Below are 18,526 nucleotides of genomic sequence, written 5' to 3' on the forward strand. Positions count from 1 at the left end.
ATATTAACGTGGGTTATCATAACTATTAACAAATTATCCTAAAGTATATTAGAGGTCAAAGCAAACAAAAGCGCCAACGTTTTGTTTACAGTGAAATAAAAACCAAACCATGTGGGAAAACAATCGTGATTTTTTTTCTAAGGAAACAATTCATACATACAAAAAAAGAAATGATGTCACTATACAAATACATTTGACTCAATCTATATCCGGTAATTACAAAAATGCTGAGTGATACACTTCCAAACGTTCAAGTCTTGACTCACTCGTTTCATAATGTTGCGTAACAAGGCAGAAATTGTAACGAAATAATATGACACATTTTGGGGTGTTTTTTTTTTCCCCCTCATTCTCCCATTCCTGTTTGTTACATTTGATATCTTTTCACCTTTTCCTAATACAACTCACTTGAAATGGTTTTCCACCAAAATGTCACCAGATGGCGCCAAATCTCGATTCTTTAAATGGTACTCTCCTTTTCTGTGTCGTCTTTGTTTTGGGCTATGTTGATTTTAGCATGTCCGTTCACTCTGTTCTCCTCTCGTCCTTTTTCCTTGGCTTGCTCCCTCAATGCCAACTTCTTCTGCCTCTGCACAATTTTCCGGTACAAGCCTCCCCACATCATGTTGGACAGGAAGTACAGTCCTGTGATCAACCCCATGAACCTCCACCTGGAATATATTTCATCGTAAAAATGATCCGTTTTCGATTTTGCCTCAAAATATCACAGTACCTGAACGCATCGGCATCATAAAATCGACATGCGCCACGGCCCCCGCATTGCTTGGTACCCCACTTCAAACAGGTCCGGTCAATCAGAGCCCCAAAATATATCGGAGGAGGTATCCCACCTGGAAAAGATTCACAGACCTTGACTTTATTTACGAGAGCCGACAAAACCGTAAACGTGACCCCGTACTCACCCAGAGTCCTTACGATCAACGTCTGCATTCCTAAAGCCAGAGCCTTCAAGTCTCGTTGTATGGACCTGAGCAGCACGATGTACCCTGGGGTACCTCCGCACGCCGATATGAAGGAACCAACCACGGACAGAGCCATGTAGATTTTAAAAATCCGGTCGCAGTCGCTTTTCCTGGAACACTGGCCCAACACTGCTGACGTATTTTGACTCGGACGGATCATTTGGCTAACACAGGAGCAGTTATGGAACACCTAAGAGGAACCCAGGTGTAAACTGATGTTGGCTGTTGTCATGGCAACCCTGTCTCTCATACCATCTCCTTTCCAGTGCCCGAGGAAGTTTGACACCCAGCCAGGCAGGGTGAGGCGTACGTCATCCCGTTGTAGGCGCAGACGGGATCCCACTGCTTCATCGAGCAAGAACAGCCGGCGTTGCATTGGGACAACAATGTCTGCGGCTCGTAGGATAAATCCGGGATTCTGGAAATAATTGATTTTATGACACCCCTAACAGCAGTTTTGTTGGATTATTACAGCTATGTTGTCATTTTTTCCTTTACCGGAAGGGGTTACCCCAGTATCGACCACTAGATGGCGGCACATTTGTCCTTGTCACTCACCCTTCATACGTAACGGTGAGGCCGGCCACTTCGGCGTTCTCGCAACGAAGGAAGACCTGCACGGCCAGCAGACAAAAGGAGGCGACTGACGCCGTTATGGAAACCCTGGCCGCCCCGATCACGCCCAGTTTGAAACGCTTCAGAACGAAGCCTCCGGTAATGATCCCCAAGGCCACTGCTGGCAAGTTGAATATACCTGCAGAAAGGAATTGTAGAGTTTTGAATTCCTTAAGTACAACATATAGATTTCTCGCCCCCGACCCAAATAAGTGTTACCCAACAATGTCTTTAACCGAGAAACACAATCACACTTCCTTTCAATAACATCATTGTTCCCTTTAGCTTGCATCCTGTGTGGACTCTACCTATGACGAAAATGGCCTTGGAGGCCGACTGGCCGTAGATTTGCTCCATGAACTTTGGCTTGAAGGTGATCATGCCCATGAAACCGTTGACGGCCACCAGGTAGGTGAGGATCATCAAGGAATAAATGCTGTTCCTGAAGAGTCTCCTCAAAGATGGAATGAAATCTGAAAAGAAAATTCAACGACAGTCCATGATACTCAAGAACATATACTCATTGTATCTTCTAGAAGATTGAGGTTGTTACATCATTTTGTCCCAGAAACTTTTTTCCCCACTTTTTTGACTTATCTAAGTATCCACAACTGAACTCTGATATAATTTCAAAGGTCATTCAACTTTTGCCCGGACTGCATGTTATTTAAAGTCCATGGATTCTATCAGTTAATAATTGAACATGCTAATCCTCCAAATATCTCAAATTTCCTCTTTAAAATTTTTTTGTAAGACCGCATGCTACCTTTAGCCATCTCGGTGAACGTCATTTCTTTCTCTTCATGATCCTGATCTTGGAGGAAATGATCCTGCTCTGCATCTGCGTTGAGTTCTAGACTTTTGCTTTGGTCCTCCTTCCCCTGCTTGGGAAGAGACTTGGGCAGGAACCAGAAGGGGATACTGGAGAGTAAAATAATCGTGCCAGTCGCGATGAAGCCCAACCACCATGCCCCGACCCAGCGGGAGTCCTTGTAGTTGATGGTCACGCTATCTGGGAACGAGAAGGGTTAACTGCTTTTTGAGCCTCTTTATTGAGCATGGCGTGGACTCTGAAGACCATGATAAGGACAAGTAAACCCACCAACGTGGGTTAAAGAGTACCTAAATTTACGAATCCAACGTCCACGTAGATCTTGGCGAGGAAGGATCCCATCATGTAGCCAAACATGGGGCCTAGAATTCCCGTCGTATGGATGCAGGCTGGCATATCCAAGAAAGTATACATAAGAATATTACATTGAAATTTCGTAATATTAGCAACGAACCCAAATAGAAAGGTGTGTTCTCTTCTTTGGAAAAGTCATCCAGGTAGGAAACTCCCAGAGGCATGATGGGGGTCTCGCCGATCCCTCGCAGCAAGTTCCCAAGGAACACATAAACCCACATGGACGAACCGGCAGCTTTCTCACAATCTAAATAACAAAAACAGGAAGTTATTGATATTATAAGTGATCGCTCGCCATTTGCTTTACCTGCTCGGGCTGCTAAATCTGGTTCGTCGTCGTCCGTCAAAGTACGATTGGGCCAACATGGGGCGATGCTCTCGGTACCGTTGGTATCGGTACCGTGAGTCATACTGGTCTCGTATTTATACCTAAAAAAATAGACGGGGTCAGTCTTTTGAATATAAAACAATTTTTAGACAAAAGTGCGTACTGACGGGCCCTGAAGAAAGTGAGGAAGACTAATGAGGAAGCAGCCAACAGCCATGATCAAGCAGCCAATCGCAATCAGTCTGGGACGATGGAGCTTAGCGCCGAAGTAGCTCACGAAGGCGATGACCAATAAGTTTCCTTTAAGAGAAGAAGTTAGTATGATAGTGGTAGTTTTTCAATTTAAAAAAGAAATGGGACGAACCCATCTCGAAGCTGCCGTCGATCACCCCGATGAGAGAGCTGGGGATGTCAAAGCGTCTTTCGATCTGGGTGATTGAGCTCTTCATGTAGGCGCCACCAAAAGCTTTGCCGAAGTACGCAAAGGCCATCGAGGCCAGAAAGAGCTGGAGAACAGTCACGATATTATTCGATATGTAAAAAGACGTAATACGGTAAACGGTCTTTATTGTCGTTGTCACACATGTACAACGAAATTTAAAAAGTGCCAAACCGATCAGTGCAAAAAAATCAAATAAATAAATAGAATAAAAAGATCAAAAATAAAAGCTAAAAACCACACAGAAGAACATACACAAACATTTCTTTGAATCATTTATTGAAAATAATTTTATTTGATTTCAATATTTAAATATCGAAAATCACATTAAAAATTTCGAATCGTGTTTTTTATTTCGCAATAGCGCACGAGACTTTCCTCAGTGAAGCAATCATGCAAGTTTGATATTTAAACAAGCTTGTGAGTCTGTTTGCACTAACCTTGAGCTTGGAGCAGCGAGCATCACGCGGCTTGGTGGACTCTACACTCATGATGCTGCCTGTGTGAAAAAATTTTCCTTTGACTAAAAAAAAATTAATTCATGCTTCTATCGTAAACTAAGCACCAACATCTTTCAACTGAACATCGAGATTTTCTAGTAACGATTCTTGATGAGTCATTATTTAGAAAGCAAAGATCTTACCCTGAGAAGCAGCAGTGCTCCAAATAGGGATGGAAAGGATGTGAACAAGTTGCCTGCAGACTCGTTGTACCTGGCAGGACTTTGCGCCTGGACTCCAACCTTATCTCAAACTATAACATCACCTGTAATCAGTAACCTAAGCACTCTTGTTGATCATGTTAATGGGGAGGAAAAAAAAAAAAACCAACCCCTCCGACGTACTCTTTCACACAGAAAAAAGAAAATGATGGCTCTACCTGGGTAAGGTCCAGCCCAGGAAGACTCGGAGCAAACAACCGGGGTTTTACACCCCCTCTGTGAACTTCACTCACAAGTACACAGCACAACAAACGGCAGCAGCGTGAAGCAAAGTTTATTTACAAAGCCCACGTGTGTCTTTTACTTTGCTGTTTTCTCAAACTCAAATGCCTTCCTCTCGTGGAGAAGAGTCGCTTTTGTAAGGCAGGGTGTTTCCCCCCCGTGCCGGATCAAAGTCTTCCTGCCCTATTGATCAATCCTAACAATGGCTTTCTCATACTTAATCCAATCATGCTTATATATAATGTAGGATCAACTCCAGTCATAAAATGCTGATTAGAGGGATTATTTTTAATGAATTAGTGAGAGTCGTGGGAATTCTTCTATCCTTTTAATTTTAAGACAGCATATTTGACTTTTGGGTCACTTTTGTGAATTTTTTTCCACATTTTACCACGTCCTGTGTAGAGTACCCAAACTAAATGTTTATTAGAAATTTTTCAGAATTTTTTCGGTTTGTAAAAACTACCAAAATATTTTGCATACCCCTTGGCCACCCCATGGAAAAAAATCCTAGCTCCGCCAGTGAATGTACTGTATGCAAATCATCAGCTTTTTATTGATGCTTGATAAACTTAGATATTACAGTAACCTTTTGGAAACATTCGAGGCTAATCATGTCCAATTTAGTCTTATTTAATCTTGTCTCATCCTAAACACGACAGCGTCAAAAGGTTACTGTAGTTCCGCTTCCCATTTTAGCTCTGCCACTCCTCGACAAGCCCAATCATGGCCCATTATCAAACCCCATTCTCCATTTTCGCACTCAGCGGTCCGAACGCTGATTGTCTTGGCTCCAGAGTGCATTTATGTCATTCGGCGGTAGTCGTATAGCCACGCCGCATGTCCGCAGAGATTACTCGGACTGCGTGTCAGGACCAATCAATATGAGAGTGGGCAGACAATAATGATGATAAGTATGAAGGACAGAAGGGCTTTTTGCTAGAACCATGGACGCCATTTAGAGTTACCTAATCGGAAATATTGATGACTAACTGTTTAGTCAGAATATAAAAAAATATAAAATTATATGTATGATTATGAATTTTGATGACTAACTGGCTGCGTATGTTTAGTCAGAATATAAAAAAAATATCAATATAAAATGATATATATTAATATGAATTTTGATGACTAACTGGCTGCGTATGTTTAGTCAGAATATAAAAAAAGATCAATATAAAATTATATATATTAATATGAATTTTGATGACTAACCGGCTGCGTATGTTTAGTCAGAATATAAAAAAATATCAATATAAAATTATATATATTAATATGAATTTTGATGACTAACTGGCTGCGTATGTTTAGTCAGAATATAAAAAAATATCAATATAAAATGATATATATTATTATGAAATCCTGGTAACAATCTACCACGTCCGCTAGGGGGCAGTGCCCTCACACGTCAAAATAACGCCACAATCTCCTTTAAAGAATTTGACTAATGATTAACAAACATGATTAACACTTTGATTTGTGTTATTAAAAACTTGTGTTTAAAAAAAAATACTAGGTGAATCCTAATTGAGACTATTTTTAGAGTTTTGACGCCACGTGCTGTTTCTATTTTGGCATCAGACAAAGACTTGGTCCCCCTCGCCCCACTCTTGGTTGAAAATAAGACATCCTTGCGTCACGCCGACGCTATGGTGACGAAGTGCTCTGCTCCGCTCCTCCTTGTCTTCTCCGTCTCTCATCAGGACCACAGGGAGGAGATGCGCGCAACTTTGCTGCAGCTCCGTCCGCTCAGTTTAGATTGGAAAGTGGAGCGAAGCAAAAGCGTCGCTTAGTCAAGTGTTTGGAGTTGCGCATCCCTGATGTCGCGTAAGCAGGCGGACCATGATTACAACCTGCGGAGTATGAGCAACCTCATGGGTGAGCGCTGGAGGAAGGCGAGCGACGGAGGAGAGCGGACTCTCATCAAGGCTCCATCCAACGCCAGCATCAGTAGCCTGCAGGTGGCCGCGTCCTCCTCCTCCAGCGGTGGCGCCCCGGTGGCTTCTTCCTCTTCCGCCGCCTCCACCGGGGACTTGGAGAGAGCTGCTCGCAAGCAGTTCATGCAGGATGTCACGCCGGGCTTCGTCTACGTGCTGTCCGCCTTCTCCGCTCTGGGCGGGTTCCTGTTCGGCTACGACACCGGGGTGATCTCCGGGGCCATGCTGCTCCTCAAGAGGCAGATGGAGCTGAGCGCCTTGTGGCAGGAGGTGCTCATCTCAAGTACTGTGGCCGCGGCCGCCGTCGCCGCCCTCCTCGGCGCCTTCCTCAACGGGCTCTTCGGGCGTCGGGTGTGCATCCTGCTGGCCAGCTTCTTCTTCACCGTCGGCGGAATCGTGCTCAGTACCGCCCCTGGGAAAGAGGTGCTCCTGGCGGGGAGGCTTATCGTCGGACTGGGACTCGGTGAGAACCTTGTTGCACGTGAACTGTTTTTTGTGAAATGTTGCAAAGTTAAAAAAAAAAAGTTGCTCAAATAGATTCCAAATTCACATGTTGATACAGAGTTAACAATAAAACAATTAAAAACATTTTGCAATCAAGAAACTTCAGAATAACATGTCTGCAGTGGCGCTCCTAATTATGAATACAAGTGGCACCCCATCTTTGCCCTTTGACCCCCCCAAATCATTTTAATGTCTCTTGCTTAAGAGGTTTAGGTAGGAAGTGCAAAGCACCCCGGCCCCATTGAATATAACAACAAATTACATTTAACTTACCTTAGAGTGTCTCCACAAGGGGGCGCTAATTCTGCATACAAACACATCATGGAGCCAATTTCATTCATTGTTTTTTTTTTAAAATTGGTTTAATTGAAAAAATTATGGAATAAAATGAATACAATTACATATATACTGCATTTTAATATATATTTATTATTTCTTAGAATATTTAATCAAATGTACTGATTGGAATTAAACATCAAATGATAACATTGTTACAATCTCCTCACCAAATGATTTCCAGCTAATCCACCAAGGCCTTTATTAGGTCATTTTGTTTGTTCTCCTTTTCATCAACATCTTCCAGTTGCAGATGCGTTTATGACGCATATCCTGATGGAACAGGAAATACATTCCGCCACCGCAATTAGCCGCCGGAGATGCTATTAGGGAAACATTTTTCATGGCACGCTATTATTCTGACCCCAGACTGTCAATTGCATTCTTACATTTACATGACAAAACCTAGACGGCAACATCTTAGCATTTCTGAACTGGACTAGCCTCAGAAAAATCAGGCAAAATTGTTTAACCAAGCAGGAAATGTCACAAGTCCTGCTCGTCTCGATTTGCTCCCCTCTGGTTTGTCATCCCCCGGTCAGTTATTGTTAAATGACCTTTTCAACGAGCACCGTGTTCGCATGTTTCCGTGATTGACAAGAAATTAATAATGTCGCCATCTTGAAAGGAGTCGATTATCTTAACGGTAGATTTGCATACTTTGAATAAATGATTAGGTGTGCATGTGGAGGAACATAAATTGGGAAAATGAACAAAACAACCGTGACACTAATTGCTATTAGCTTAAATTGCTAAAAATGCAACTAAAAACACGTAGCTTAGCATTTCCGTTTGCTAGCTTAATGCTAATCACATCTATGTTGACTTTCTTTTCCTCTGCATAGAACGATATATATTAGTGCCGTACTGATGAGCTTTATCAGCCTAGAGATATATTAAATTGAAATTCAGTTTGAGACAAAATTTGATTAGGACTGGACACAAGATCCTATTTTTATTAAATCACCACTCAGGGCCCGTTTTTCTCCTCCATTGTCGATTTGACGATTTCTTCATCCCGGAGAGTTTCAGCTCGTTTTTTTTTTTGTCTGCCTTGTCCTGGAATCCTAATTAGATACATCCAGCAAGCTCTTAATAGAATCAAAGCAGAAAACGGATGAATGGTGCTGTTCCACGGAGAGACAGCTTTACTCTCTCTTGTTTACCACCGCTGAAAATGTCAAGTGACTTTTGACCTTTCTACCGGCGGCAGCGGTATTGGCTCGTACGTGTTTTGCTCTCGGAAAAGAAGCGAAACGGACACCATCATTAGTCAACGTCTGGCTGGTAACGGGCGGTCCGCCGCGGAATCTGAACGAAATGAAAAGAAGGGTGAACGGGAAGGTGAAAAGCGGGAAAGAAGAAAGAATACAAATTTCGGTGATTCTTTGACTTAACAAAAACTTTCCGGTTGCTAGCGCGGTATGCTAGTCAGATAAAGTAGCTTAGCCAATTGTTAGCTCAGCCAAGGGGTGTCCAAATCTGGTCCTCAAATCCTCTTCCCATTCTTGGATTTGTCATTTCAAAAGTCCTGGCTGATTTCCAGAGACGGCGTCGCCATAGCAACAGATGGCCAACTCTCTCCCCTCTCTTTGTCAGGCATCGCCTCGATGACGGTACCCGTCTACATCGCCGAGGCCTCGCCGCCGCACCTACGCGGGCAACTCGTGACGGTCAACACCCTCTTCATCACCGCCGGCCAGTTTACCGCCAGTCTGGTGGACGGCGCCTTCAGCTACGTCCAACGTGACGGATGGAGGTCAGAACCGAATCCTCTCAAACCGGGGGGTGCCCCGATATATACGATATCAAATGCCAGAAGATCTCCCTCGGGACTCAAATGTCAACGTATCCACGAGGCAGAAAATTGCCACATCAGCACATACTTTTTATCTGATATGTTTTATTCGTGTTGTGAAATGTCAGCGTAGATAAAAACCGTCATTTCCTCCTCACGTCCGATATGGACGATTAGAGTCATTTCTGAATCATAAGTTGATTCTTGCAGAGATGAAAAGCTTTTTTGTGTTGAGATTTAGTCGCTCGTGTCAGCACTACTTTTCATTTTCACGACCGCCCCCCACCCCCACCCTTTCAATTAGTCTCCCTATCTTGTACTTGACGGTCGACCAATTTGGGGGATTTCCAAGCACACTCTTTGTTGAACTTTGATTGTGCGCTTAAGTGCACGCCGAGAGGTTTTCTGAGCAATTTTCCTCTCGCGACAATCGTTCAGTGATTCAGCTTTGAGTGTGTGTTGGGTTACGTCTGCTCTGATTAGACATGGCAAATTGTTACTTTGTAGTTTGGATTTAATATCCAGCGCCCTATTTACGTACCCAGCGCCAAATGGAGTCAAACTTTTTTTTTTTTTTTTTGCTGGGTATTTTCAGTTCGGACCTGCGCCGTTGTGGGAGTGAACACAGTCGACTTGCTTCCGGGCCAGTAGATGTTTTTCAAATTTTGGGGTATTTTAAATTGTTAAATTGAGGTTCCACATCAGTGTAATTGTGAATTGGGCTAATTCATAGGTGTCAAACTCGAGGCTCGGGGGCCCAGATACGGCCCGCCGCAAATTTCATTATTAAAATGAAAAATAAAATAAAAAATAAATATCTAAAATATAAATATATAAAATATATATACAAAATAAAAATAAAATTACAATTTACACGTTTTAAAATAGAGATCTTTTTTTTTATTACTATTGATCTTTTTAAAATATTTTAACAGTTTGACTAGTCTCTGATTTCAAAACTGATTCTATCAGTTTGTTGCGTATCCATAATATCCATTATTCCGTACGTTAAATGGCAGGGTCAATGTTAAGGCGATTTCCCGGGTCTAAATTAAGCCTTGACATTTCTCCCCCAGGGTTTAATTTTAATGAGCCACCCGTTGCTCGCCACCAGTTGAAAGCTCCCGCGGGATTACAATAGAACAATTCTGAAGGCGCTGTTTCCGCTCGGCCAGGTACATGCTGGGTTTATCGGTTCTGCCCGCCGTGCTCCAATTTGTGGGCTTCCTCTTCCTGCCCGAGAGCCCTCGTTGGTTGATCCAGCGCGGACTCACCCAGAAGGCCCGACGCGTCCTCAGCCAGATACGAGGCAACCAGAACATCGACGAGGAGTACGACGGAATCAAGAACAGCATCGAGGAGGAGGAGAAGGACGGTGGAGGAGGTGAGGATCTGTTGTCTTCATTTCTGAGTTCAGTTCAGTTGTATTTCACTTTTTTGATGTGCCTTGACATTAATGAATACGATGTGATCAGTAATCCGGCCATTTTAGTTATATTTGGCACACACACACACACATACACACTCCCGTCGCTGTGGCCAGTCACCGAGGAGAGGCGAGGGAATCACTTTCATCCCGTATCTAATCAACCTTGACAACTGAGAACACCATGTGTCTGCCAGGAGTGCCATCCAAACATCCTCTAGGGGCCTGCAGTGAAGAGGAACCTTCATTACACACACACACACACACACAACAACACACTCACAGTGGCAGCAGGCTCATTGTGTACTCAGCTGGTTCTTTTTCATTTCGGCATCCCTCCCGTCGCCATTTTCCGGTGGATTTCTATACAGTTAACTGTGTTGGAACGGTTCTTGTTTGCTTGTCCCTTTTTTTTTTCATGCTTGTAATTTGCATTATTTTAACAAGAAACTTTTTGTTTTCATCTCGCTGTTTCGTTTGCGGGCGTCCGCCAAACACCTCAAAGCCATTAAAGAAAAGCAATTACACTGTAAAGTACATCGATTCCAGGGCGGAACTATTTTGGGTTCTCTAATTTGCCGCTTTAATTTCCTACTTTATTTTGTGTACTTCCCTCAAAGTGCTTTAGGCGACTTTGAAATGCTTCTCTGCGTTTATGAAGTCTATAACACCCCGTCACGCTAACCTGGTGATTTTTTTTTTTTTTTCTAATGGAAGAATTTTTCCTGATTCATTACCGCGGCTCGTGCTGTTAAGATTCAACATTTCACATCACAAAAGCTCGCAATTAACCTCTGCCTTCGAGACATTCAGACTAAAATCCTCCGATCTGATTGGCCAAATAGTCTATTTATGAATAAAGTGCGTGCGGGCATGCATGTTTTCACCATGCCCGTTACCGTGGCAACAACACCCCCTCCCATCTTTTTCTCTCTTTCTCACCTCTGATGATTAAAGTGCATATCCCCCTCTGATCCTTTCCCTCCAACATAATAATTCCACGCTGGTGCAAAAGCCCCTCGAGTCAAGAATGATTATAATAATATTTTATTATTATTTTAATATTTTAATATTTTATAATAATAATAACTATTATTATTATTATTATTAAATGTTTTAAGGATGGCTTGAAATGACATCTTTTGAGATTATTTTTATTTTCATACCATTTTTTTTTTAAAGTAAATTTTTAATGTCGGTGACCAGTTAGCTTAGAATAAAATTTTAGTTATCAATCCTGAAATCTAATCAAATGTCAATGGATTTCTGTTTCTGGGTATTGAGCAGTGCGTTTGACAAACGTTTGGTAATTCCGGACACGCCTCATCTTTATGCAGTCGGTGAGTTTTACCGTCTCCCTTCGCTGGAGCTTCTGACTATTAATAATTCACAGCTTTTGAGCATTTTTATGAAACTCCACAGTGGACCTCAAGCCTGTTTAAATCCACACAGAAATCATAATGAGACCACTGCTGCTCTTGGTTTTCAATCAGGGGACGACAAAACATAAGGACGTCCTGCTGTCGGGAATAAACACCCGATTTCGTTGCTCCCGATGAATCTTTTGTGCAGCTTAGCGCTATTGCTAGCCGCCATCAATTGCCTATTCATTATAGGCATTGATCTTTTAGATATTAGCAGGCACTTCTGGGTGCTCAGTGTTCATTATCGTATTGTTGAACAAAAATCAATACGACGCATTGAGGCGATTGTTTTCTTTGAGTTGGAGGGAAAAAAATGCTTTCGACTAAATGCGTTCAACGTAGCTATGTCACGTTCAAGGCACCGACATTCAATTCCGGCTCTGTTCGCTCTGTGCTATTGTTAAGTCAGTAATTGGACTATTCAAAGTGACAAATTGAAGGTTTTCCAAACTTTTGAGAACCTTCAGAGGTACTTTTCTTCAAAAGCAGTCAAAATAGTTTTTTTTTTTTTGCATTGTTTCACCCTGAAACTGAATTGTAACAGTGATTCATTAACATACCACTAGAGGGAGCCCTTGTAATCAATACGACTATTTTTCCGATGCAGAAACAAACGGTAACGATACAGAAAATAATATCGCAATACTACTCCTTTTGTCCTGACCGATTTAGTCGAGTTGCTCGATGATAAATGACGAGGAGACGGACTTGACAGAATGACCTCTTTTGATCCGCCGCCTCGACAAAGGCAAAGACGATGGAAGGAATGATGCATGATGAAGTCATTGATTAAGATTTCATTCAAGCCACCACCAAGGTCATCTTGAGGCTTTCAAAAAAAAAAAAAATGCAAATCCAATTTATCTCCCCGCAAGGATCGCAAACGTCTAGTGAGCAACGCTCCTTGAAAATTTGAAAAAGCAGATGTTGCCAATCAGAATGCTTTTTAAATACGCCCTCTCACAGACTGGCTCACAGATTGTCGCCATTCTGAATGTGCGCCATCTGCTTTAGTGATTGAAGTCATTTGCCACGATTGTTTGTCATCTATCATTTTCGTTACGGTCGAGTGTTTTTCCTCGGCTTTGTTTACAAATCTGTGTGGAGCAGATTTAAAAAAAAGAATATAAAAACTAACAGTCACAGATTGACATGGTAATTTCATGTCTGGCGTGCCTCAGGGCTCATGCATAAGTACCTTGTACTTCACACTTACCGCCTTGCATTGTTGTAAAGGGGCATAATAATTTTTTCCCCCCAAGCTAATCAGACTCACTCAACCAGCGTAGAAAACAACAACTTTCTCCGAACTCTTCTCTCCTCTGGCACGCTCCAGCTCGTGAATAATTGAGCAAGCCTGATCTGGTCGTGATTCCTCCCTATGTGGTTGTCAGGATGACATTCATGGATGAAGGAATATTGAGCCAGCTTGCCTTTACCTTCTATTTCTGGCTGCTGTTAATTTGAAATTGGAATAATGGAATTAAGAATTCCTTCCTAGTTTAGCCTGAGTCTTGACCCCCCCCCCCCCGCTTTTGAGTATGAGGTGACGTGGTCCCACTCTGACAAGGTGAGACGAGAAGAGGTGACCAGAGGGAGAAACAATTAGAGGGAAGAGTGACGGGTTGCCTGCTATGGCTTTTTGATTTCTGACATGTTCGAGGTCCTCCTGTGCTTTGATTGGTAAGCATCAGCTACCAGTGTATAAAAATGAGCATGAATTGTATGTAGCTATAATTCCTGCGTAAATCACGACGCTTGTGGCTTCTATTTTCTTATTTTATCTCACCGCCGCCATCCAGCCGCTTTCAATATCTCAACTGATTGAATTACAGCAGGGTGGAGGAAATGAAGCTGTGTGTGAATTAACTTCAGTCGATGCACGTGTGTTTAATGTCGCCCCTCAAGCTCACGGTTTTGCTAGGGCTTGGGAAAAAGAAGCACAGTTTGATCGATAAAGGGTTTTTCGTGGAGCAAATGAAACTCTTCTTCATGAGATGGTCCTCTGTGAATAGCTGATCACGGGTACATAAATCTTGATATCCCTCGAGGCTAATACGATAACGGTCGGCTTGGCAGGAAATCAAGCGATCATACTCCGCCAGGTTAGCGTCAGAGGAAATGGCCCATGAGCGTACCGATTTCTCAGTCAGAGCTTTTTCATATTGTGGCGCGACCTTAATAATAATAAAAAAAAAACACACGACAATATCAGACTCGTGGGAAATATTTACACGAATTTGGGGTAATATTTCTACCACCAATGGGCGACGGCGCTGATTTATGAGTTTAATGTTCCAGTTTGAAAAAAACTTTTAAGGCTTTTATGAAACTTTATTTGTGTGTGTCCGGGTTTCCCTTTGGAAAGGCGTCTGCTCCAAAGCGAGCCCTCCTACACACAGCTGCTCCCCTTTTTGACGCCATTACTGAGCGGATGCATCCGTGTCGAGTTCTTGCAACTTCCCCCTCCATAACTCCTCCGCTCGCAATACTTGTCCGGTGGCTCTCCCATCTTATTAAGACTCGGGTTCCCCAGAGGAGAGGGCTTGTCGGCATGCTGTCTGGAGATCAGGTTGAGAGGCGGGAGTGGTAATTACCCGCTTGAGAGAAAAGCTGGGACAAAAAAAATGAGACGGAAAAGTCGCTCGGGTAGAGAGCAATCAGCACCATGGACAGTTCAGGAAAAGTCGCTTTCTGTTGTGTATCATCATCTTTGATTAGCTTACCTTATTATCAATTTTTATTTATTTATTTATATTTATATTTATATTTAATTGTGCAAATTTGTACATCTCCGTATGGTCCAATGAGAGCAATCAGCACCATGGACAGTTCAGGAAAAGACACTGTCTGTTGTGTATTGTTATTTTTGATTAGCTTCATTTGAACAATGCTAACCTTAATATCCATTATTTATTTATTTATTTATATTGAATCTTGAAAATTTGTACGTCTCCAGATGGCCCGGTGATCTGGCGCATGTTGACCTATCCTCCGACGCGCCGAGCACTCCTGGTGGGCTGCGGCCTCCAGATGTTCCAGCAGCTCTCCGGAATCAACACGGTCATGTGAGTACTGTCGGGCACTTTGGGGTATTTAGTTTTTTTGCAACTTTCCCATGAAGTGTGTTTAAATGTCATTGAGTCGATAAGCCCGTTCAGACAGATGCACATAGTTTAGCGACGCGCTATTAAATCGCAACGTGTTTCATAACGCAGCGTCCGCTAAGCGGCCAGGAAAAAAACGAACATTTATTTTTCCATCCGCTGTTTTGTTCTTTATATCTTCCCATCTATGTCTGTCTGGCCGCCCTTTCGAGATGAACTATATTACCCGGCTCTGTAAACAATCTGGGGATGTGTGCTGTTGCCTAGCAACCGCCAGAGCAAAGGCAATGGGCTAAGTGCGTGTGTGCTCGTACTTTTTTTTTTTTAACGCTTGTGTGGTTCACGCTGCGGATTGTTGTCTACACACACTGCCGACAGCATGTGTGTGTGTGTGAGAAAGCTTGCAATATCGAATGTGACTGACGAGCTAGCCGAGGAGAATTTAGGCTGCTGTTAAGAGAAGTGACACATCGCACCTGTCACAAATGGTGTTTGTGTCCTATTGAATAGCGGTCGATGGACTGTGTGCTTCTATAATTGTACATTTATCTTCATCTCGACCCTCACTGTGAGCAGAGACTTAGCCTCCTCCTTCTTCTCTCTCTCTCTCTCTCTCTCTCTCTCTCGTATGGATTAAATTGATTAGCCCCACTGTGGTAATCCATTTATATTGATGCGTCATCAAGATGAGGCCAAGGAATTCATTTGGTTTGTAGCGGATGTTCAAAATGTGTTTTATTTTATTCTATTTTATTTTATTTTACTTTGTTTCATTTTATTTCATTTTATTTTATTTCATTTCATTTTATTCCTTTGTTTCATTTTATTTCATTTCATTTCATTTTATTCCTTTTCATTTTATTTCATTTTATTTAATTTTATTTCATTTAATTTTATTTCATTTCATTTTATTTCATTTTATTTTGTTTTATTTTAATTTAATTGATTTGATTTGGGTTTATTTTATTTTATTTTATTTTATTTTATTTTATATGTAGAGCATGTTAGGTAACCCCAAAATAATCCTGTGAATAAATAGAATATAAATAAATCCTGCGTGACGGTTCACAGTTGAGCTATCACATTCGATAATTCGTTTCCTTCTGGGGAATTGAATTATTCATGCATCTTTCAATTATTCGCCGATTTTTCTGTCTAGCCAGACATACATTTGTATGTGTGACCATTAACCAGTTGCTTTCCAGGCGTCTTGTTATTTCTTAACATTCTGCCGTGTGATCTCCCCTGGGTTTCATTAGCGGGACTCAGCTTTGATTCGACTCCCTTTTTTGACTCCTGTTTTTTTTTTTTACGCCAAATTTGAAGGGAGGTATGAACCCGCGTGAACCCAGCGCTGCTTGGTTGTTACCTTCTCCAACGGAGGTCTTCACGATCTATCAGGTTGTCAGCCCATTACATCAGAACAAAAATAGAGTATCTATCTTCTCGAGTTTCTTATAAAATAAAATAAAGTTAATAATCAAGAGATATTTCGCAGATTTCTTCAATCTGGTCTCTGACGTGCGTTATGGACGCAGATGGTCCCTCAAACAAATGTCACGTTGGAAATGTCACAAAATAAACCGACATGACCCGAAACTAAATCCAAGCTGGACTTCTTTTTTTTATTTTTTTATTAGCTTTTCTTTAATCACTTCCTCTTCATTTTCCAGTGGAATCAAATAGAAAATTTTAATGAGATTATTATGACACACAAACATTCTCAATACACAACGAGCAGATGTCATGAATGAAGAAGCACGTTTAAGATATGAAGTGCTCAAATGCAAATTTTCAGATGTCTTTGTTTTTTTTTATTATCATATATATATATTTATTATGCATTCTGCATGCATTAAAAAAAAAAAAAGAAGTAGACCACTTCCCTAGATAATATTCAAGACTCCCTCTTCGGCCCACTATCGAAAAAAAAAAAGCCCATTTATTTTCTATTTTGACACCTCCATCCATTACGGACTATTTTTCCTTTCTTACCTTTCCAAAGGAAAGAATTTATTTGCTTAAAAGATACCACATGTCCTCCAGCTATTAATGTGCCCTTCCCCTTTTGTCATTTTATGAAGAAGAGTTTTCAGCGGGGAGAAAATGTGCCGGAGATGTGTCTGTGTTGCTATGAATGATCCTAACAAGGTGATGGCATCTTCTCCGTCACCTGTCTCACACTTTTTTTTTTTTTTCCTCCTTCCACCGCTCCGTCTCAACATCCTGTCGCTCTCATCAGTTTCTTTCCCTGCCTGGTCGGGTCTGATTTTTTATCTGTGTCACGAAACAGGCAAGAAGCTTCCACAACCTTAATTTTTTCTCCATTTAGGACTCCTTTTGTGTGTATGTGTGGCTGGCAGGTACTACAGCGCCACCATCCTGCAGATGTCGGGAGTGCGGGATGACCGTCTGGCCATCTGGTTGGCGGGACTCACCACCCTCACCAACTTCCTGTTCACTCTTCTGGGCGTGTGGTTGGTGGAGCGAGTGGGCCGGCGGAAGCTCACCCTGGGCAGCATCGTAGGTAAGACAAAACCAGTGGCAGCAAAAGTGAGCACACCCCTGAGTGTTTTTTTTTTTTTTTTGCACAGGTACGTGTCTCGGGTTGTGTCTGCTAGCCGTGGGTTTCCTTCTATCGGCCCAGCACAGTCCCGCGGTCACTTTCCACCCGTTAGACCCCTCCATGGCTAACTCGACCTGCCTCAAGTATCAGTGAGTCAAAAATAGCAATTGATTCTTCGCAGAGGATAAAGAATCAATGACTCCCGCGGGTTTCAGGCTGTGCGAGCCTTGCATGCTGGACCCCGCCTGCGGTTTCTGCTACCGCGAAAACGGCTCGGCGCTGCTCACCTCCTCCTGCGTGCCAGTCAATAGGGCCTCCACCGAACAGGCAGCGTGGGGCAGGTGAGTCACAGGATGCAGGTGTGTATGCTGTGGAGGGCGGAGGATTACCTTCACCTAAAGGATATAAAGCTCCTCTCATTATGCTACTAGGTGTTCTAATTCCAGCCAGATGAGGGAACACACTTACTGGGCCTACAACTACTGCCCGACCTCCTTCTCATGGCTGGTCTTACTTGGATTGATGTTCTACCTGGCTGCTTTCGCGCCAGGTAAGACATGACTGGAAATCCACAATTGCTCATTTTTGGAGTTTCATTTGAGATGTTTGTCCACACTCAAGGAATGGGACCAATGCCGTGGACTATTAATTCTGAGATCTACCCATTGTGGGCGAGGAGCACGGGCAACGCGTGTGCAGCTGGAGTCAACTGGACCTTCAACGTGCTGGTGTCGCTTACCTTCCTTCACTTGGCGCAGTACTTCACCTACTATGGTCAGCTAGATACGATGAATCAATACGATCATATTGTTTCTGAAACCAGTACTTTTTCAGGACTCTATGCCGATATCTCGACCGACAATTGGCAAATGTTCCCGACATCATTTGTGTCTGGAACGCTGGCTGTCTCTGATGATCACGACGTGTTTAATTA

The 18,526-nt window shown here is 42.5% G+C and overlaps 2 protein-coding genes across 4 annotated transcripts in view; one reads left to right on the forward strand and one right to left on the reverse strand.

Moving 5' to 3' along the window:
• slc2a13a (solute carrier family 2 member 13a) overlaps window positions 1-18,526 on the forward strand; it is a 29,464-nt gene that overhangs the window by 9,570 nt on the left and 1,368 nt on the right. Inside the window, exons 2-10 of one of the 2 annotated variants that reach the window (XM_088366521.1) lie at window positions 6,198-6,894; window positions 8,871-9,030; window positions 10,245-10,453; window positions 14,879-14,987; window positions 17,390-17,553; window positions 17,621-17,741; window positions 17,808-17,933; window positions 18,024-18,142; window positions 18,214-18,366. In XM_088366521.1, coding sequence (XP_088222647.1) covers window positions 6,315-6,894; window positions 8,871-9,030; window positions 10,245-10,453; window positions 14,879-14,987; window positions 17,390-17,553; window positions 17,621-17,741; window positions 17,808-17,933; window positions 18,024-18,142; window positions 18,214-18,366 — 1,741 coding nt within the window. In that variant the 5' untranslated portion in view covers window positions 6,198-6,314. Of the gene's footprint in view, window positions 1-5,730; window positions 6,895-8,870; window positions 9,031-10,244; window positions 10,454-14,878; window positions 14,988-17,389; window positions 17,554-17,620; window positions 17,742-17,807; window positions 17,934-18,023; window positions 18,143-18,213; window positions 18,367-18,526 lie in introns of those variants that run through there. The other variant, XM_088366520.1, reaches the window with a different exon arrangement.
• On the reverse strand, window positions 113-4,598 carry LOC148379184 (solute carrier organic anion transporter family member 1C1-like). Of its 2 annotated transcripts, XM_088366516.1 has the most exons (14): window positions 4,195-4,597; window positions 3,992-4,050; window positions 3,477-3,618; window positions 3,280-3,412; window positions 3,092-3,213; window positions 2,885-3,031; window positions 2,721-2,819; window positions 2,365-2,610; window positions 1,907-2,071; window positions 1,542-1,737; window positions 1,236-1,401; window positions 924-1,173; window positions 734-851; window positions 113-671 (listed from the first exon to the last, which is right to left on the reverse strand). In XM_088366516.1, the coding sequence occupies exons 2-14, from the start codon at window positions 4,040-4,042 to the stop codon at window positions 461-463; spliced, it is 2,046 nt and encodes a 681-aa protein (XP_088222642.1). In that variant the 5' UTR covers window positions 4,043-4,050; window positions 4,195-4,597; the 3' UTR covers window positions 113-460. The 2 variants fall into 2 exon arrangements, with proteins under 2 accessions (XP_088222642.1, XP_088222641.1); XM_088366515.1 differs by having other exon boundaries at window positions 2,885-3,213; window positions 4,195-4,598.

This window comes from Syngnathus floridae, chromosome 22 (assembly GCF_059516105.1).
Source record: "Syngnathus floridae isolate MCC-2025c chromosome 22, RoL_Sflo_1.0, whole genome shotgun sequence".
NCBI classification, from domain to species: Eukaryota; Metazoa; Chordata; class Actinopteri; order Syngnathiformes; family Syngnathidae; genus Syngnathus; species Syngnathus floridae.